Source organism: Leguminivora glycinivorella, chromosome 4, assembly GCF_023078275.1.
Source record: "Leguminivora glycinivorella isolate SPB_JAAS2020 chromosome 4, LegGlyc_1.1, whole genome shotgun sequence".
NCBI classification, from domain to species: domain Eukaryota; kingdom Metazoa; phylum Arthropoda; class Insecta; order Lepidoptera; family Tortricidae; genus Leguminivora; species Leguminivora glycinivorella.
This window is the reverse complement of record NC_062974.1, coordinates 16,740,591-16,762,952: the sequence shown is the minus strand read 5'-3', so window position 1 is coordinate 16,762,952 and position 22,362 is coordinate 16,740,591. Positions and strand designations below refer to the sequence as shown.

Below are 22,362 nucleotides of genomic sequence, written 5' to 3'. Positions count from 1 at the left end.
GATTGATTGATACATCTTATATGATGTAAAAAATAATTTCTCATTAAGTACTAAAAAATGGAAAAACAGGAAAAAAATAACTGGAATTACTTAAGTTTATTCATTGCTGATGACCATTTATTCGCATTAAGTGAGTGTGTAATAGTACTGGTCACGTCATATTAAATCATCCTGTATGCTTTTAATTGATATATTTATCTAAAAAAGTATTCAATGAACAGTAGCGTGTCCGCATCAATTGATTTATCTTCTGTAGCTGGTGCTGGATTCTGTACCTTAGGCGGACAAACCATCAAAATTTTAAAATATCATCGATTCCGCTAGATTTACCTGATGTACTTTATTAGAGATTTTCATGAGCGCGGCAGATTGTAATTTAGGCAGTTGCACAGAATATATAATAGTACAAGTACAGAAGGCCCACTGCTTTGATGTTCACGAAATGCCGCCTTTTTAAATACCTACAGAATTCTTACAAAGAAACGAGCCACACGTGCGCGGCGTCCGGTGATAGGGTTACCAATGGATTCAAACGAATTAATACTCACATAAAATGTTATACTATTATATTCAAGTCTTGGGTACTTTCTAGGTATATATACTGTATTTATATATTTTTGTTCAAGTTCCAACATCACAAGCCTTATTGAACTTTTCCGTGGGACTTAATCAGTAGTAGATCTGTGTAAGAATGTCCTATGGTATTTATTTTATTCAATATGTCTATTTAACTAAGTATTATTAGCCATTCCACACGCGGACATCGCTTAAAAAAACCTCGCGACGTAAAATAACAATAGAAAGTGCGAATGTGCATTCCGTGAGAACGCGCGCCACCCCTGAGTAGGCCGCGAACTCGCGGCCGCCAGGATGTACTTGTAGCGCGGCGATAGAATCGCGGAGTGAGCCGCCCCTGGCAGTTGCTACATCGAAATAAAATGAAAAAAAAGAGACAGGAACTGAGGAACAAACTATTATGAATAGTTAAAAAAATGACAACACATACCTACATAATATAGAACAATTGCAGATAGGTACAAAGATAAAACAACAATATAAAAATCAAATCAAGAAATCCTTCCAATCAAGGAATCCTTCAAATCAAGAGTGAACACTCATCTTCTGGGTGAGCTCACTCCATTGTAGGCCACGTTTTTGCCTTTAGCTACTCTGTGGCCAAGAGTGCTGCCCATTTGTACGATAAAAAAATTCTAACGTAGTAGAGCCATGAGATAAAACTACGATATGTAATATGTATATCTTATTCTTCCTTTCCAGTTAGTCTAGAGAAGCTCACAATCACGGGACGCATAGCAAGGAAGCGAAGAAGTGGAAGCATGGGCACATTGGGCACACGTTGGGCAGACAGAATAACGTCTGTGACAAAGTCTGGTAGAGAATGGGTATGTAATGATTGGTATAACTTTTTTTGGTATAGTAACATTTGATATAACAACATTTGGTATATATTTAAAGAATATAATCACTCATTAGACATAATTAACATTTGGTATAACCGCAAAATATCTACTTTTATTTTGTATAATCATTATTTCGTATAACACTTATTTATAATAACCGTTATATGGTATAACTATCTATTGATATACGACTAGTATAATATAATTAGCAAACAGTATAAAACATTTCATAAATTATTATTTTTATTTTTTGAAGGGATCACAGTTCTAACCTAACCTTACCTATTTTTCTGGTAGCAGCGCGTTGTGTGTAGGGATCATAGTTCTAACCTAATCTACTTTTCTGGTAAATGATGGATCTAATTTATGGTACAATTTCTTTTATTTTAACTGTGCTTTAGAAAGAATTTGTGTTATACAATTTATTTATTATCGGAAATAAGAATTATACTCAAAGTATGTTATAATAAATATTATTCGAAAAAATGATCATTATATTAAATAAGAATTATACAATTTGTTAGTATATTATTTGTTGTTATATGATTCAATAATTATATCAAATGATCGTTATTACGACTAAAAATATATCAAAAAAGTTATATCGATTGATACGCACCCGTAGAGAATGCCTTAAGGCATTAAGTTCGCCATTTGTACTTTATGTTGTGCAATAAAGGTTAAATAAATAAATAAAGACCACTTTGCAGGCTAGCATGCACCGCACCGGGCCCAGGATCGAGTGGCGTGGAGACAACAGCTGGTGAAGAGTGTCCACATTCGTCACGTCCATCAGCCATGAGGATACGACAAAGAAGAAGAAGATTCTTCCTTTAATAACTTAAACAGTAGGTAATTAAAAGTTTTTTTAATTATTTTCTACATTATCACGATCTTGTTATTATGTAATTTGATAAACATGAATTTATTTGCTCCTCCGTTCGCACTAGTATCAACGTTAATTAACATCATGTCGAAATTATTTCTTAACATCGAATACGCCTGAAACTTAAAATGACGAACAGCTTTTCAAAAGAGCTTAATTTTGTACTATTCCATAAATATATAAGCCCTTTTGAAAATAAAATCAAATAGTTTGCAAAGTCCGTATGCGACGATTTGCCAGCGCGTCGCGTAGTGCACACCCTTCATATGTATGTAAATATCGTAGGTTTAGCCGAACGCTGAGCGTATTTTATTGCGTTCGGAACGAGCCGGGTAGTGATTTTAGGTATTTACTGTACAGTCTCGGCTCTGGGCCCACATTCGGCGAGACAATGAAAAATAAAGACCGCTTGGTTTCGGAGATAACAGTCGCAGGCGTTGGAATAGCGCACAGGCAGAATTTAAGCAGAAATTACACTTTAGACGATGTTGAATTCAAATTCAAAATGTCTAAGGGTTAATTTTAATTTTGTTTACAAAATAGTGCAAGACTTGCATTTATAAATAGTATTGTGCTGATCCTTTAGACCATTTTGAGGAATTTAAATTTTTGCTAGTAAAACTTAATTACCGGTTGTGAGCGACGCAATTAGTTTTAAGTTTTGAATACCTGTTTTACGTTTGTCAAAGCTAGGGGACGAACGGGGAGAACGCGCGGGGCGCGGGAGCGGTCCTGATAGTTAACCGTACTAGAGCAATTTTTAAACCAGTCGATATACGCTGTTGCTCTCTCCGCACGTCCCTTATCGCTAGTAAATTGTGGATGTACCGCCTTCTACAAAAATATAAGTAGTTTCCTAATTTTGACTATTTCTTCATCGTAAATGAACCTACAAAGCCTTCAAAGTGGTCTTCAAACCGGATCTTGATGTTCTTCACGCCGCCGTCGAAGATAATGGTCAAAACTCGTAGAACTGTAAGAAAAGAAATGGAGAGAAAGGAAGCTTTCGAAGCCGTTCAAAGTGAGCCGAGTACAAGTGCAGCTAAAGATGGTGAAGTTAAAGTACAGGACGACAAGCTGTTGGAAGTACGAAGTGTGAAATCCGAGATGTTTAACCTTGAAGTGGTACCTGGCCGCCATAAACCTGTGTCCGAGAAATCTTATACAGCTTCTATGGATGCTCGCAGAAAGCTGGAATTAGAGTCTGCCGAAAAGAAATCACAAGTAGTGCAACCTGATAAAACAGTCGTTTTAAAAGCCCAGAGTGCAAAGTCCAACATGTCTGGCTCACACAAGTCTTTGTCACGCAAGTCATCTACATCTACCATCGAGGCTCGTAGAAAAAGGTTAGAGCTTGAGGCGGCCGAAAAGAAAGCACAAATAGAAATGCAGCTTATCGATAAACGCTTGGAAGCGGAACTTGCCGAATTAGAAGATGAATACAGTCCCCCGTCAGAATCCGATAATCGAAGTGAGATTGCTAAGTGGGTAGAACACAGCAATTTAGAGTTGGAGTCGCAGCGCGCCGCCGATCAAGGTCAACCTTCAGGCTCGCTGCGCCCGCCGGCCGACGTGGAGCCCGGCACCGATGGTCCAATTCAATAATTAGCCTGTGTACTGAAGGATATGATGTCCACTTCTGTTTGCAATCAAAACAACAATTCTAATTTGTTAAGCCGCATCAGCACCCCTAAAGAGCTACCAACATTTACTGGAGACCCAATGGAGTGGCTTCAATTTAAATCTGCATTCGACGAGTCTACCCGAGTCTGCAAATTTAGCGATAGTGAGAACCTATGGCGCCTAAGGAAATGTCTTCGTGGACCCGCCAAGGACGCAGTGAATGCCCTACTTATCAGTACCACATCTCCAGAAATACTTATGTCAACCTTGGAGCTACAGTTCGGGAACCCTGACGTCATATTATCCCGGATTGTCTACGAAATTAAAAAGTTAAACACAATGACCCCTGATTACCATAAAGAAATCATTGTGTTTTCAAACAAGATAAGAAATTACGTGGCCGCCGTACGTGCCCTAAAACGTGAAGAATACCTACAAGGAATGAGTCTAGTCACTATTGTGTTGTCCAAGCTGCCTACCATATTGTTATCAAAATGGGCCGACTACGGTTATCAACGCATCACCGATGGTACTACATCAAGATTCGACTTATTAGCTAACTTTCTTCACGAAGAAGCGCTCAAAGTGTCTACCTGTAGTGCTACTTTATTAAACACACGTGCGGACAATTTTAAACGTAATAAATATCTAAAAATGACTTTAACGCGCAGACTGTATTAGTGCAAAGTGGACAGAGTGAACTAAATAACATGTGCCGTTACTGTAAAACAGCTAAACATGACCTGCCGCAGTGTAAAAAGTTCTTTTTTTTTTTTTTTTTTTTTTTTTTTTTTTTATTTATTGCATACACATGTGTTTACAATAGGTGTTTTTATAGATTAGGTCACAACATGCACCCGTCAGGGTATAGCAACATAGAAAACTTACATACTAGATTCATTCATTAACATGCTTATTATTAAGTAAGAATTACATTAATTGCTTATTTCAAATTTAGATAGCTACTTAAAAATGTCAATTATTCACTACATTATACATAAAACTAATTAATCAAAAATGTCAGTAAAGAATTCATCCACAGAATAATAGCATTTTTGTTGTAAAAGTGACTTGATGCTTTTATAAAATAATTGAGATGTTTCCTGTGACTTAATATTATTAGGTAACTTATTATAAATTCTTATGGCTGTATATTGAGGGCTGTTAGATAGCATTTTCATTTTTGAAGGAGGGATTACTAACTGATATTTTTTCCTAGCACTACGAATTTCTGTAAATAGATGTCTATTTTTATATACATAGAGGGCTAACGTTAAAATGTACTGACATGGTAGTGGTAATATACCGTATTTTTTAAAATGGGGTTTACAGCTATCTGGGCATTTAATTTCGACCATGTTTCGGACACACTTTTTTTGAGTCATGAATAAATCATGGGCATCTGTGCTGTTGCCCCAAAGCATGATACCGTAACTAAGCAGGGAGTGCGCAAGTGCATGATAGGTGGATAGGGCAGTTTGTATATTAGTTGTCTTCCGAAGGTTATATAAGGCGTAAGTGATGCTAGAAATTTTAGATTTGGTCAGTTCTATATGTTTTTTCCAATTTACATTGCTGTCAATAGTGATTCCCAGCATTTTGAAATGATTGACTTCCTCAATTTTTGTCTTATTAATTAATATGTCAAGATTTAAAGGTTCTTTAAGTTGGTGGTGAAATTGAATTAATTTAGTTTTAGTTAAGTTGATATTAAGATTCAAAACGTGTAGGCTATTGCTAATTTCGTCGAGGCAGTCTTTGATTATTTCGTTATAATTTTCGCTTTTATCAATTTCGAATAGTAACGAGATGTCATCGGCGAATAAAATGTTGTATGTATTGACTAGATTTGGCAGGTCGTTTATATACACTAAGAATAGCACGCAACCAAGGACACTGCCTTGGGGTATAGAGCCGTGTAGATCTTGTCTCTCTGAACGTGTCTCTGTTATTTCATTTGTGTTTGTATCGTAGTGTTTAATTTGTACATATTGGGTCCGGTTTTGCAAGTAAGACCTGAACCAATCATGTACTATGCCTCTTATCCCTACGTTATAAAGCTTGCTGAGTAGAATTTTATGAGATACGCTATCATATGCTTTACTTAAGTCTAGTAAAAGGCCAACAGCATGCTTTTTATTATTCAAAATGTGTAAAACTTCTTGCATATAGTTAGTCACAGCTAATGAGGTAGAGCGGTCCTTTCTAAACCCATATTGGTTTGTATGTAACACGTTATTCTTTTCTAAAAAGTTGTATAACCTTTCACACATCGCTTTTTCATAAATTTTTGATATAGCCGGTAATAAAGCAATAGGACGGTAGTTACAAGGATCCATGACATCTCCTTTTTTAAAAAGTGGCTTGACTACGGATATTTTTAAATCATCTGGAAAAGTTCCCTCGGCAAAGGATTGATTGATGAGCATGGTGATTGGTGGAGTCAATTCGGTTATACAAGTTTTTAATAGGGTAATCGGAATTTCATCTATACCTGAGCTGTATTTAGATTTACAGTTTTTAATAATTTTAAAAACTTCCTGCTCGGTAACAGGTCGCAGAAACATAGATTTTTCTATGACAAGTGTACGTTTTTGTTTAGAATCGGTAACGGGGTTATTACTATAATTGACTGATTTAGTCTCATAAACGCTTGCGAAATAATTATTAAGAGCATTCGATACATCCTCAGGTGTCTCTAAGATTTCCTTTTTGTAAGGGCATTTAATTTTAATATTATTTTTTGTCACTGTTTTACACTTCCCGGTTTTTTCATTTACAATTCGCCACATAGTTTTACTTTTATTAACAGATTTTTTCATCTCTTGTATATATTCCGTTTTTTTTGAAAAAAGTATACATTTTTTCAAAATTTTACTGTAGGAGTTATATAATGCTTTTAATATGCTGATGCCGTCTGTTTTATTATTGTTGGTATGTATTCGCAGTAATCTTTTATGTTGACAAGAAATGCGTAAACCTTTTGTCAGCCATTTTTTTTTCTTACTTGTTCTAATATCGACATACTTTAGAGGAATTGTCTCATTAAGGATTTCGGTTAAAACATTTTGGAATGCCTTGTAGTTAGTATTTGCATCGTTATGTATTAAGATACTACTCCAATCCATACATTTAACAGTTTCCTTAAACGCTAGCTGATTTAACGGGCTGTAGACTCGTTTTAAGTATTTCCAGTTAGAATTTTTGAAAACTTTATTACTAGGATTTACTTACTCAAGAAGTCTTTACGCAAAGATCGCTGGCAATATGTTAAACGCCGCGGTTTATGTTACAAGTGTTTGTTATCGCACCACGACCGAAACACTTGTCCGGCCGCCGCCTGCGACGTAAACAACTGTGGATTAGCGCATCACCGGTTATTGCATTATGTGCCTAATGATCGACATAATGAGGACAATAATAGTACAGTGCAAGTGACCGAGATCGAATCGGTGCCTAATTCGGAAGTAGTGGCGAACTTGAACTCATCCTCTACCTCTATTCGAAGGGGTATGTTAAAGGTAGTGCCTATAAATATCCATGGACCCTATGGCGTGATTAGCACCAGCTGTATGCTTGACGACGGCAGCTCGGTTACTACGATAAGCGCGGACCTCGCAAAACGGGTGGGGGCGCGCGGCCGCCGCGAGTGCATGCGTGTGCGTGGCGCATGGAAGAACTCTGAAGTTGTGTGCGAATCTTATCTCGTGGATATAACTATATCTAACAAAAATGGACAAAAGTTTACGCTGACCGCGCAAAGTGCTAATGACCTTGACCTACCGAACTATAAAATGAACTTAGTGAACTGTGATAAATATACTCATTTACAAAGACTTAAAAATAATTTCTGCAGTGAAAACTTAAAACCAGAAATACTGATAGGTCAAGACTACTACCACTTACAGTTACCGTTGGAGATTGTCATCGGTAGCCCCGAGGAGCCCTGCGCCACTCGTACACCTCTTGGTTGGTGCATACATGGAAGAACTCCCGGCACGTCATCAGCTGCGCCCGCGGTGCACTCGACTCTGTTTATCTGCCATAGTGACGTCACCGATGACGACGCGAGCGAAACCAAACGGCTGCTGCAGGACCTGCATGAAGAAGTACGTCGTTCCTTCACGTATGACTCATTGGGCGTAACTAGTAAACCCCGTGAGAACTATAACGACGTATGCGCCGTGGAAAAACTTGACAAGACCTCCAAACTTGTCAATGGACGGTGGTATGTTGGACTCCCTTGGAAGAATGAACAATGTGAATTACCTGACTCCTTCCCTCATGCCATGTCTCGTCTAAAGGGAGTGGAGCGCAAGATGGAAAAATGTGATGGCTATAGAGAGAGATACAACGAACGCGTCCAACACCTGTTTGACAATGACTACGCACAAGAGTTAAAGGATACAGCAGTAACCAGCAAAACATGGTACTTACCACATTTCGGAGTGGATAACAAAAATAAAAAGCGCCTTAGGCTCGTTTTTGACTGCGCCGCTGAAACGAATGGATTGTCACTAAACCATTACCTACTTAAGGGCCCCGACCTACTGAGGTCACTGTTTGGAATTATGTTGCGGTTCCGAGAGCAGAGGATTGGTGTGACGGCGGACATAGAAGATATGTTCTTACGCGTCAAAATCAGAGAAGAGGACCAGAATGCGCTACGATTTTTATACCGAAGCGACCCTAAGGGACCGGTAAATACCTACGTCATGACTTCGCTAATATTCGGAGCTAACTGTAGCCCTTTCGTAGCACAATATATAAAAAACAAGAACGCCCAGCGCTTCGAGCCTACGATGTTACCTGCCTGCGAAGCTATATACAATCAACACTATGTGGACGATTATATAGACAGCCTGCCAGATGAGAAAACCGCTATTGAGTTGATAAGAGATATAAAGTCCATACATCAGCAAGGTGGCTTCGAGTTACGTAACTGGACTTCAAATAGTAAACAAGTTCTCGAGTCCATGCCAAAATCAACTCTCGGCGAAGCAGCTGTAAAGTTCAAAACCGGAGAACAATACGAAAGCGAGCGAACTCTGGGTTTGATCTGGTTTCCACATGAAGATGTACTGGGATTCGACGTTTCATTTAAGAAGATTCCTGAAAACATTATCAACGGAACACAGAGACCGACAAAACGAGACATTCTACGTGTTGTGATGTCTATATTTGACGTTTATGGATTTTTATCTCCGTTTACTGTTCATGGGAAAATGATAATACAATTATGTTGGCAAGAAAACATAGATTGGGATATGGAAATACCTAACACAATATATGAGAAGTGGTGCAACTGGATAAGTTGCTTAAAGTCATTACGCAACATACGACTTCCCAGATTTTACCACAATGCAGCGCATAGGAAACCTACGGGAGCGAAAGAGACAGACTCGATCGCGACGGCGGCCGGCACCTCCAGCGCGCGAGACAAGGATGGCGCGCAAGATAAGGATGAGGCGCGCGCGCACGTGCACCCGCTGGACTTAGAGCCTCCACCCGTAGACTCCACAACAGACTACGCGAACTTGGAATTGCACTTGTTTTGCGACTCGTCTAGTAAGGCTATGTGTGCCGTGGCGTACTGGCGCTGGGAAAGCAACGCGCATGTGTACGTTGCATTTGTGGCAAGCAAGTGCCGAATTGCTGCAAATAAAATTACGTCGATCCCGCGACTTGAATTGAACTCTGCAGTCCTGGCTGCTAGACTGGCTGACACTATAATAAAGGAACATAAAATTAAACCTATACGGAAAATATTCTGGAGTGACTCAACGACAACTTTACACTGGATAAGAAATAAGTGTCGCGCCTATAAGCCGTATATCGCTAATCGCTTAGGCGAAATAGATGAACTTACCTGCAGTGATGAGTGGAGGTACGTCCCGACGAACCTTAACATAGCGGACGTGGGAACCAGAGAAACATATGAGGAGTCTATCCTACAAGGTCAATGGCTACACGGACCGGTATTCTTATGCGATAATGAGCGCACTTGGCCGAAGGATTGTTTACAACCTGTAATCAATGAAAATGAATTAGAGTGTGTTAACATTATACAAATGGTAAATGATGAGATACCTGTACCTGAGCCTGCGCGATTTTCATCGTGGCTGCGTCTGCTCCGAAGTACTCACGCTGTTTTGAAGTTTATAAAAGGATGTCGAAAACTTACCGATAATAATAACGAGACAATGGAGGAAGCCGAGCGCCTGCTGATAAGACAATCACAGGCCCAGTCGTTTAGTGATGAGATTAAAATCCTGAAAGAGGGAAAATACATAGAAAAAAATAGTAAGTTACTTACCTTATCACCTTACCTGGACGAGCACGGAGTCCTGCGCGTCGGGGGCCGAATCGATGACGCTGCCGATGTGTCACCTGAAACAAAAAGACCAATAATCCTAGATGGAAAAGATTACATAACTAGATTGATTGTGAAGTCTTACCATGTCAGCGCCGCTCATCAAAATCAAGAAACCGTGGTGAACAACCTAAAACAAAAATATTGGATTACTAAACTTCGCCCAACGGTTAAAAATATTGCTTCTAAATGTATGATCTGCAGAATAAAGAAAAGCAGACCTGAAATTCCCAGAATGGGAAACTTACCTGAAGCACGGATGGCTCATCACCAGCGCCCGTTCACCTTCTGTGGAATAGACCTGTTTGGGCCGCAAGAAGTCGCTATAGGGAGAAGACGAGAGAAAAGGTATGGGGTAATTTTTACATGTTTAACCGTCAGGGCTATTCATTTAGAAACCGTCGCGTCCTTGACTACCGACGCCTTAATTATGGCCCTCAGACGCATGGCCGCGAGGAGGGGATGGCCTCAACAAATCTTCTCTGACAACGGAACGAATCTTCGTGGGGCCGACGTCGAGCTGAAAAGGGCACTTCAGGAACTGAAAAATAATGATGAGGTACGCAACGCTGCCATGAATCACGGGACCAAATGGACGTTCATTCCCGCCGCTAGTCCACACTGGGCTGGGGCATGGGAGCGTATGATAAGAAGTGTAAAGGCCTCGCTGAAAATTGTCCTGAAAGAACGTGCGCCCAGAGAAGAGACTTATAACACGCTGTTAGCCGAGGTGGAAAATATTGTTAATAGCCGACCTCTAACGCACGTGTCTGTGGAAGCTGGAAGTGCAGTGACCTTGACACCAAACCATTTTTTATTGGGCTCGTCGTCTAACTTACCTCAGATGGGCATCTTTGATAATTCCGAGTTTTTCCTGAGAAAACAATGGCGGATTGCACAGAGGCTTGCCGACCTATATTGGAAACGCTGGGTAAGAGAAGTTTTACCAGATTTGTTGCCTCGACAGAAATGGAATAAAGAGCAGAGGCCCTTGCAAGTGGGAGACCTAGTTCTCATTGTCGACCCTGATGGGCCCCGTAATGTCTGGCCACGAGGCATCATCGAACAGACCTTGCCAGGGCGAGACGGACGAACCAGAATGGTTAGAATAAGGACGAAAACGGGTGTCCTTACCCGGTCCGCCGCACGCGTCGCTCGAATACCTGTTGGAGAAGAGTGCTGCTAGGGGGCAGCACTGGGGTGGGGCATGTGAGCGACGCAATTAGTTTTAAGTTTTGAATACCTGTTTTACGTTTGTCAAAGCTAGGGGACGAACGGGGAGAACGCGCGGGGCGCGGGAGCGGTCCTGATAGTTAACCGTACTAGAGCAATTTTTAAACCAGTCGATATACGCTGTTGCTCTCTCCGCACGTCCCTTATCGCTAGTAAATTGTGGATGTACCGCCTTCTACAAAAATATAAGTAGTTTCCTAATTTTGACTATTTCTTCATCGTAAATGAACCTACAAAGCCTTCACCGGTATTACATAATTCATTCGATATACGTTTGTTATTGTTTAAGTAACAGTTGTCACAGTCATGCTGTTTAGTTGTTTTTGTGACAACATAAAATTATAAAATACTAGCTTTTTCATAATCAATTCATAAATTGCGGAATGCTCCATACAAACTTTACCGCCCCCCCCCATTTTAGGGAAGTCGGAAGGGGGGGGGATTTAGAAAAAGACAAAAAGTATCCTATGTCACGCTCCGTCCCTTCGGCTATCTCCACTTCACAAAATCACGTCACTTTGTAACTCCGATTTGCCGCGAAAGACGGACAAACAAACAGACACATACACTTTCCCATATTTTATAATATTAGTATGGACTATACGTAGTATCGCGCTGGCCCAGCGGACCTACAAGTGTTTGTAAATAAATAATTTAAATAAATAAAATAAAAATAAAATTCATTTATTTCACATAAAAAAAATACATTTAAACATTAAAATATACTTAAACTAAGCATGTGATATATGATTTCTATATTTGCTTCAACAACAATTAGAAGTACAGTGAGCACCGAAATTGCATGGACAAATTATGAATGAATTCATTGATAATTCTACATTGAAAAATTCAAATAAGTAATAAGAGATTCTACATGTCTCGTAGGTATTTTTTTTAGTTTACTGTTAGTTCGTAGTACTATGACATCAGCCTGTTTGATGAAGAAAATACATTCACAGAGATGTGTCACTGATGTTTTAAGTGAGGAATAAAGTATTTTAAGTTCTTAAAATTAGTTTCATCAGAGCTTAAAGCCACTGTTATCTACACATCTCTTGATATAATTATATTTGTGACTTTGTAGAGTTTCGTTTCAGAGTGGTTGCTTACCATCAGCTGGGCCGTATACTTTTGCTGCAATCGTGCTAGTTATTAACATTGAATAAATAGGTGTTTCGTAATCATAATCAAATATTAATTTGAAATGAAAACAAAGCGTATTTATTTAACGTGTTCACAGTTTTTGCATAATGAAATAACGCAAAAAACGAATAATGAAGTGAATTAAGCCCGGCGGGGCGTAGGGATGCTAAGAGGAATCCAACTAAGATGGATGACGTCATTTTCCCCTTCATTAACCCATTTACTTGGCTCGCACAAGCCAAAATAGTTTTATAGTCGACACTTGAATTTACAGTTTTTTTATACTATTGTTGTAAAATGTAATGATGGCACTAGGTATAAAACTATATCTACGGATAAGTAATTAGAGGGTCAAATGTGAAATGTACGTTTCTTTTAATGTCAGGAATAATTATGTTACATAATAAATATTTGTAATTACAAAAAGAATTACTTTTTAAACAATTACTCTAATTTTATTTCTATCCATACTTGGAATTACTAGCAGCTCTTTCCGTTCTTACCGAGAAAACAAAAACGAATCATTATTTTATATTGTAATCCTGCATGAAAAACAAAAAAAGTATCTAATAGGTACATTTATGTAATAATGTATTAAAAACTTCATTCACCATTAACAACTAAGAAATGGCAATAATTATGATTAAAAGCGAGCCCATGACACCCTTGACATTGTACAAATATACATACACTAGCTTTTACCCGCGGCTTCGCCCGCGTAATAAAAGTATTCTTATTGAAACGTTTACAAAAAATAAGATTTTCATTTGGATCCGTAGGTTTCTTTGTAGGTACATCTGTCCGCGATTATTTCGATTAAGGTAAAGCGGGGCAATTCTCGACTGGAGGGCCATTGTAACTGATCTATTTGCTGTACGGTCCGGTTTTGGCTGACTGTACCTTACACCTATTGTTTTTAAAGAAATTCTTGCAATGATTGTATAATTGTTACACAGCGACCACAGCGTAGGTAGTAGGTACGAATATGTATGTATTTTACCTATATAAATATTTATACTGGGGAAACTTCATACAACCCACATAGCCAGTATCTCGACGCTATGGTCGGTAGGGTAAAAAGTACTTCCTTGCATTATCGCTTACATTTTTTTCCATTTTGCTTATACTTATTGCAAACGTAAACATATAAAAGGCAAGCAAACAACGATCTTCTTACAGCACATTGAATGTAATAGTTATTACGGATGCAGGATACTCGCCGATGCCTACTTACTAATACCTTCCCACTGAGCCACCTGCATTTTACACTGCCTAGATATCGATTGCCGACCGATTATTCCGACCCCAATCCCTATTCTTATCCCCGTCCCTATCTCTATCTTTGTCCCCGTCCCTATCTCTATCTTTGTCCCCGTCCCCGTTCCCGTCCCGTCTCTGTCCCCGTCCCTCCCCTATCCCTATCCCCGTCCCCGTCCCCTATTTTTATCCCTATTTCTATCCCTATCCCTATCCCTATCCCTATCCCTATCCCTATCCCTATCCCTATCCCTATCCCTATCCCTATCCCTATCCCTATCCCTATCCCTATCCCTATCCCTATCCCTATCCCTATCCCTATCCCTATCCCTATCCCTATCCCTATCCCTATCCCTATCCCTATCCCTATCCCTATCCCTATCCCTATCCCTATCCCTATCCCTATCCCTATCCCTATCCCTATCCCTATCCCTATCCCTATCCCTATCCCTATCCCTATCCCTATCCCTATCCCTATCCCTATCCCTATCCCTATCCCTATCCCTATCCCTATCCCTATCCCTATCCCTATCCCTATCCCTATCCCTATCCCTATCCCGATCCCGATCCCGATCCCGATCCAAATCCCTATCCCTATTCCTATCCCCACCCCCACCCCTACCCCTACCCTACCCCTACCACTACCACTACCCCTATCCCTATCCCTATCCCTATCCCTATCCCTATCCCTATCCCTATCCCTATCCCTATCCCTATCCCTATCCCTATCCCTATCCCTATCCCTATCCCTATCCCTATCCCTATCCCTATCCCTATCCCTATCCCCCTATCCCTATCCCTATCCCTATCCCTATCCCTATCCCTATCCCTATCCCTATCCCTATCCCTATCCCTATCCCTATCCCTATCCCTATCCCTATCCCAACCCCAATCCCAATCCCTATCCCTATCCCTATCCCTATCCCTATCCCTATCCCTATCCCGTCCCCGTCCCTGTCCCTGTCCCTGTCCGTGCCCCTGTCAAATTATCATGCTAGGAGGTGAACTTTGAAAAATCCTTTCTTAGTGCTCCTCTAAGGAACTTCCGTGTCAATTTGAAATCTCTTGAACCAGAAGTAAAGATAAAAACTAAAGCTATACTTATGGCTATTTTGGATATTTTAACCCCATTGCACAACAACAGGGGAGAAAATTTCTTTTCTACCTCATTAGATTTTAAAATCGTTGTATTTATCGTGATCAGCGACCCGATAAACCATAAAAACGATACCCATATTGTGTTTTTGACTTTACCCCCTTTGCACCCCTTTAGGGGTCAAATTTTCAAAAAACCTGAAACATGTATTTACTTAGTCATAATATGTCTTTAGGAATCCTCCTGTGAAGTTTCGAATAAAATAGTCAAACTAATCTTGTTTCCCCATACAAACTTTGAACCCCCATTTCACCCTTTTAAGAGGAGAATTTTGAAAGATCCTTTCTTAGTGCTCCTCTACGCCATATAAGGAACCTATGTGCCAAATTTGAAATCTCTAGGACCAGCGGTTTCGGCTGTGTGTTGATATATCAATCAGTCAGTCAATATCTTCTTTTATATATTTAAACCCCATTGCACCACAACAGGGGAGAAGGTATTTCACTTCCGCCTCGTTAGATTTTAAAAACGTTGTATTTATCGTGATCAGCGACCCGATAAACCATAAAAACGATACCCATATTGATTTTTTGACTGTATCACCCCCTTTTCACCCTTTTAGGGGTTAAATTTTCAAAAAACCTGAAACACGTGTTCAGTCATATGTCTTAAGGAATCTTCCTGTGAAGTTTCGAATAAAATAGTCAAACTAATCTTGTTTCCCCATACAAACTTTGAACCCCCATTTGACCCCCTTAGGAGGTGAATTTTGGAAAATCCTTTCTTAGTGCTCCTCTACACCATATAAGGAACCTACGTGCCAAATTTGAAATCTCTAGGACCAGCGGTTTCGGCTGTGTGTTGATATGTCAGTCAGTCAGTCAATATCTTCTTTTATATATTTTTTTGATATTTAAACCCCATTGCACCACAACAGGGGAGAAGGTATTTCACTTCCGCCTCGTTAGATTTTAAAAACGTTGTATTTATCGTGATCAGCGACCCGATAAACCATAAAAACGATACCCATATTGATTTTTTGACTTTATCACCCCCTTTTCACCCTTTTAGGGGTTAAATTTTCAAAAAACCTGAAACACGTATTCAGTCATATGTCTTAAGGAATCTTCCTGTGAAGTTTCGAATAAAATAGTCAAACTAATCTTGTTTCCCCATACAAACTTTAAACCCCCATTTGACCCCCTTAGGAGGTGAATTTTGAAAAATCCTTTCTTAGTGCTCCTCTACACTATATAAGGAACCTACGTGCCAAATTTGAAATCTCTAGGACCAGCGGTTTCGGCTGTGCGTTGATATGTCAGTCAGTCAGCTTCTTCTTTTATATATTTATTTGATATTTAAAATCCTTTCTTAGTGCTCCTCTACACCATATAAGGAACCTACGTGCCAAATTTGAAATCTCTAGGACCAGCGGTTTCGGCTGTGTGTTGATATGTCAGTCAGTCAGTCAATATCTTCTTTTATATATTTTTTTGATATTTAAACCCCCTTGCACCACAACAGGGGAGAAGGTATTTCACTTCCGCCTCCTTAGATTTTAAAAACGTTGTATTTATCGTGATCAGCGACCCGATAAACCATAAAAACGATACCCATATTGATTTTTTGACTTTATCACCCCCTTTTCACCCTTTTAGGGGTTAAATTTTCAAAAAACCTGAAACACGTATTCAGTCATATGTCTTAAGGAATCTTCCTGTGAAGTTTCGAATAAAATAGTCAAACTAATCTTGTTTCCCCATACAAACTTTAAACCCCCATTTGACCCCCTTAGGAGGTGAATTTTGAAAAATCCTTTCTTAGTGCTCCTCTACACTATATAAGGAACCTACGTGCCAAATTTGAAATCTCTAGGACCAGCGGTTTCGGCTGTGCGTTGATATGTCAGTCAGTCAGCTTCTTCTTTTATATATTTAGATTGATGCAACGTTTAAAGAAAAAAAATGTACCTAAAGACTGTATCGTTAAGTATGAAGACAACTTTGAGTAGCCGTATTTATTTGCTTTTATATTTTTTTCTTACAAGACATCGGCTTAATAAGTCACATAATAAGGTACGAATTTTATCCTAGAAACTCGACGTAAAGCATATGGTTTAGACAAGTATTGACTTAATCCTCCCGAGTACCAATTACGATATCGGAGATATGCTACTAGAAAATTCACAAATTGCGTACAAGACGATACGATTGCGAAAAAAAAATTGCACGGTGCGAACTTCAACTACAAATGATCCACAAAGCAGAATATCTGGACATAGTCTAGCCACTGTTCTTTGTAAAAAGTAAAGTTTAGGATCTGTGTATGGCGGCCATTTAGAGAACCTGGCATGGCGCTTACACTAACTCCGACTTTGATGTCGAATCTATCATACAGTGTTTATATCAATCTGATTTAGGGACTGTTCAAACACCATGAATGTCTATTAGACTTTGGCCTATGGCTAATTTTTTTCTGTAATCTGTATCTCTCATCCTGCTTGCAACAAAAATTAACGGCAATCCGAAATGTTGCTCAAAAATGCGTTTTTTTTTTAATTATATAAATTCACCGCATTTATTCTGTAAGTGCCCAATTGAACAACCATGAAGAGGACTCTTAAAGAACATGTTTTGGCAGCATATTAACCTTTGTTTGTTTTAATCGTACAAAGAGTCATTGGAATATTCTCAAATTAAGCCAGATAGGGGATGTCCGAAATTTTTATGCTAGACCTTAATGAAAGCACCATAAACTTCTTAAAATAAACAAAATATCAGACCGTCTTATCTCAGATAGTGCTTACCAATACCTTGAATCATTATCTCGGAACATAATAATACAAAATCATGCACATGTCAACATTTAGACCAGGTTTTTTTTGTCCTTATACTTAACGATACAGTATTTACTTACGAGAAAATTGCACATAGGTATTTGCGAGAAACACAACGTCTTGTCTTGATTGCTAGTGCTTAGGACACTTAGGTGTAGCATATGTAAGTGCTTAAATATATGTCTCTCGAGCAGTTTCAAAACTAAGTTAACTTATTTTGCTGTGCAAAAAATGAAAATAAAAATATTTTATCATTTTCATCGTATTCCATGGTGATTCATTTGAATTTAATGAACACGAGCACGACCTAACTAAAGCTTTTAACGATACAATTTTTCACAATTCTTCGGCATTACAGTTGGTTCAGTTTATTGACTTGAAAAATGTATATTTATTGAATATTATTTTTTACTCTGTAGAATAAAAAAGCTAAATACGCAAATAGTTTTCCGTTTGTTAATCTCCCGTTGATAAGACTTTCTTTTCATTTTGTAACAACAGCAATAACAATATCATCAACATATTTATTTTATTTTTAGATATGGTACTGTGATTATCACTCATATTAATATTCTTCTTATACATATGAACCCAGCAAGGTTTATACATATATGTTTTATTTTTTGGTATTGTATGCAAATTAGGTAAAGATTTTTTTTTTTCAATACATCGTCTTTTTTACGCACTAGTGCGAGAAGTGGTTTATTATTATGCCAGGTCGAAACTTCGGAGGGCCATCTGTACTGGAAAACGTCGTACGATACACGTGCGAAAAGGAAATTCGTAATTCGTGTCGATTTAAAAGACTCCTTTCGGTCGTGTTTTAATTTATCGCCACTCGTTTCGTACTTCCTTTTTTTCGCACTTGTATCGTAATATAGGTACTATTTTATCTTCGATTTTGTTCATGTAACATATTTATTGCTATAATATTTCTGTAAAATTACAACAAGTCTCCCGGTTTAGTAACACTTTTCCAGGCATACCTTTTATTTAAACCTTGTCGTTGGTTGGTACTTGAGTCAAATTTTGATCAAGTTATAAGTAATAACGAAGGTAAAAGTAACAAACCGGCTAAACGTTTCAATTAATCTTACACATCTAAGTAATTAGATTTAATTTATTAGCGTTGACGACATATCTAGATTATTAGCAGGTCTTTGGCTTCACTTCTGTTTATTACTGACAGATATATAACGAGGTACAATATTAACGTGATGACAATGAAACTCAATTGATACACAAAACCATATTACCCATTGAACAGTTTCATTCAAGCACTCAACACACATAACCAGTATCACGTTTCTAAGAGGTCGAGCATCGGAGCTGTTCCTTTTACTACGTTTGAAGAGCACTCACGAGCGCCGACCGATTTGGGAAATCATGTTACTGAATCGACGTCAAGGCGCTACGGGTAAAGTTGCCACGGTCAATTGGTACGAGGGTAATACTGTGCGAGGCGATGTATTGGGTATTTTAAACTGTTATTGATAATGTGACTTGATTTTAAAATATGTGAAACAACTTTGAACTTGCCTAAAGACGTATTTTGTACCATATTTGAGAGGTAAAACTATACCATTTTGTTATTAACCCTTCAGGTGGCGGAGCTACAAGTTGCATAGGGGATAAGTGGCACGGTCGTTTTATAAAACATTCCGTTAAGTGGCAGGCGCCGGGAGCCGGACTCTGGGAAAAACAAGCCGATAAGTGGCAGGGACCGGCTCCCGGATCCCGTGCGACGATATACCTAGGGGCAAGTGTTCAACCTGTGGACACTTTCCAGATTTTGATATATTTTTTAATTTTAATGAAACACCACTGACAGTATCATTACACTCTTTATTTTTTCCAAAGAACAACTAATCAGTCTTTAATCAACACAGACTTTTATAGTGCTAGCTATACAGTAACAAAAGATATGAGCTCTTTTTTAAAAATGCAGTTTTTGTCCACAGGTACATAAGGCGTTTGTACCTGTGGACTTTGATATCCTGCCTATGGACGGCACTGTACCTAAGGACATAAAATCAACAATATAGATTTAACAAAATATTTTCTTTTTAAACTCTCAATTAACAAAATAAAATAATAATCAAGTTACTAAATAACACGTTGGTTATATTTTAATAGACATTTTGCTTCTTGGCATTGCAATATTCTTGATACAACTCTTCAGCAAACTCGTCAGAGTGGGATGAGTTTCCACGATCAACACAGTCATCGGAATCATCATTCAGCACGTAACACTTTTGACAAATGAAACTAGATTCATCACCAGAATCTATATTGTCCTTGTGAGCTTTTGATACGCACTTTGCATGGTATTCTGCCTTGCAAATACTGCACACAAGTAAAGCTTTTTTGCTATATTTTTTACATACAACACACATCTTGTATGTTAACTTAGTGTTCTCTAAGATACAAACTTTTTTTGAGTCTGATGCCTGGTCAGACTTACTACAATTAGGTATTGCTAAGTCTTCCTTATTAGGTGATTCTTGCACATTTTTAGGCTTAACTTTGGTAGGATTCATGGCTTTTTTTGGTTTAATTTTACTTGTACTTGACTGATGTAGTTCTTCCTTATTTCCTTTTTTATTAGCAATGTTCTTTCTTTTATTAATTTCTCGCTTTAATTCCTCCATCTGAATTGAGTTTTTCACTGGCGTATCAGTTAGTATCCTAGTTTTACCAGGTTTTCTTCCACGTTGAACTGTCCAAGCGACTTTGGTCTAGATTCTGGCCCAGATATAATTTTTGGTACTTAAAAATCGTTGACTTTGGAATTTTGTATTTTTCAGCAGCTTTCCGCACAGAACATCCATTATTTACTTCTCGAACTGCATCCCTTAAAGTATCGGGGCATATCTTGCTACGTATTTGTCCACTTTTACTACGAGGCACTGAAATAAAATAAAAATATTTATAATTTTGAAATGTCCACAGATACAACAAGCAATATTGTACCTGTGGACAGTCCATAGGTACATTCAAGAAACTGTCCACAGGTACAAATTTGACACTTTTATTTTTAAACCGTTACCGATCATTTTTAAAACTACTTGCGGGAAGTAAAAACCAAAGACAGCAAAGATCAAACATTAAATTTATATATGTGAGCACTAAAACAATCATATTAATTACATAATTTGCAAAAATCACATTGAAAATGCAAGTATAAACTTACTTTTTGGCACAAAAACTTTCAACAGCCGCACGAGACACAATTCCGTCCATTTATAAAAATGGCGTCTGACCAGTGTTGCCATATCAGAAAAATACTATTTGAATACGTACTCGATATTTGTCTATGGCCTTTTGTTTTTTAAATACTGTTAGTGTCCAAAGGTACACGCGTCCACAGGTTGAACACTTGCCCCTAAATATATAAATAAAACCGTCTAAAACTGTATCTAGCTTCCTCACACTTGCACGAACCATTCGTCACTAAACAAGGACGGCATTCAGTAAAGGTCCAACACCCTCAACTTCAAAACAGCTTGAAATATGACCCAATTTGATTGGACCAACCGCCTGCCATATTTGAGACACGTGTTTAAAAACCGTCTTTTTTGCAAAAATTGTACTGTAATATGTTAAAAAAACCGGCCAAGAGCGTGTCGGGCCACGCTCAGTGTAGGGTTCCGTAGTTTTCCGTATTTTTCTCAAAAACTACTGAACCTATCAAGTTCAAAACAATTTTCCTAGAAAGTCTTTATAAAGGTCTACTTTTGTGATTTTTTTCATATTTTTTAAACATATGGTTCAAAAGTTACGGGGGGGACGCACTTTTTTTTCCTTTAGGAGCGATTATTTCCGAAAACATTAATATTATCAAAAAACGATCTTAGTAAACCCTTATTCATTTTTAAATACCTATCCAACAATATATCACACGTTGGGGTTGGAATGAAAAAAAAATCAGCCCCCACTTTACATGTAGGGGGGGTACCCTAATAAAACATTTTTTTCCATTTTTTATTTTTGCACTTTGTTGGCGTGATTGATATACATATTAGTACCAAATTTCAGCTTTCTAGTGCTTACGGTTACTGAGATTATCCGCGGACGGACGGACGGACGGACGGACGGACGGACGGACGGACAGACAGACATGGCGAAACTATAAGGGTTCCTAGTTGACTACGGAACCCTAAAAAGGGATATAAGTGTAAATAAATGTATATTTAAGTCCCTGAATTACTTTTTTATACAATTTACTGTTTGTTTTCCTAAATAAAGTTACTTTAATACATGGAAGTGGAAAACGTAGCCACCTGATATTTGATCGAGTCTAGCAAAATTCACATAAATGGAATGTATTTTTTTGCTATGGAATGATTTTAGCCGTTTCATAATGAATCCAGTGATATATGGTTTATGCACAACATCCCTACACTTTTTGAGAAATTATAATTTTTGTAACACAAGTGACATTCGCGATGACCACCCGTGAGGGCCCCGCCACTCAAGGGTAAACTTTTTCTG

General features: G+C 38.4%; 1 protein-coding gene across 1 annotated transcript; it reads left to right on the top strand.

Moving 5' to 3' along the window:
* The first annotated feature begins 7,502 nt into the window (after positions 1–7,502).
* Positions 7,503–11,489, top strand: LOC125225231. The gene has a single exon (XM_048128840.1). It carries the CDS (start codon positions 7,503–7,505, stop codon positions 11,487–11,489), a length of 3,987 nt encoding a protein of 1,328 aa, XP_047984797.1.
* The last annotated feature ends 10,873 nt before the right edge of the window (positions 11,490–22,362 follow it).

Coding starts and splice junctions, on each gene's coding strand:
- LOC125225231 (XM_048128840.1), top strand. CDS start 7,503: ATGCTTGACGACGGCAGCTCGGTTACTACGATAAGCGCGGACCTCGCA.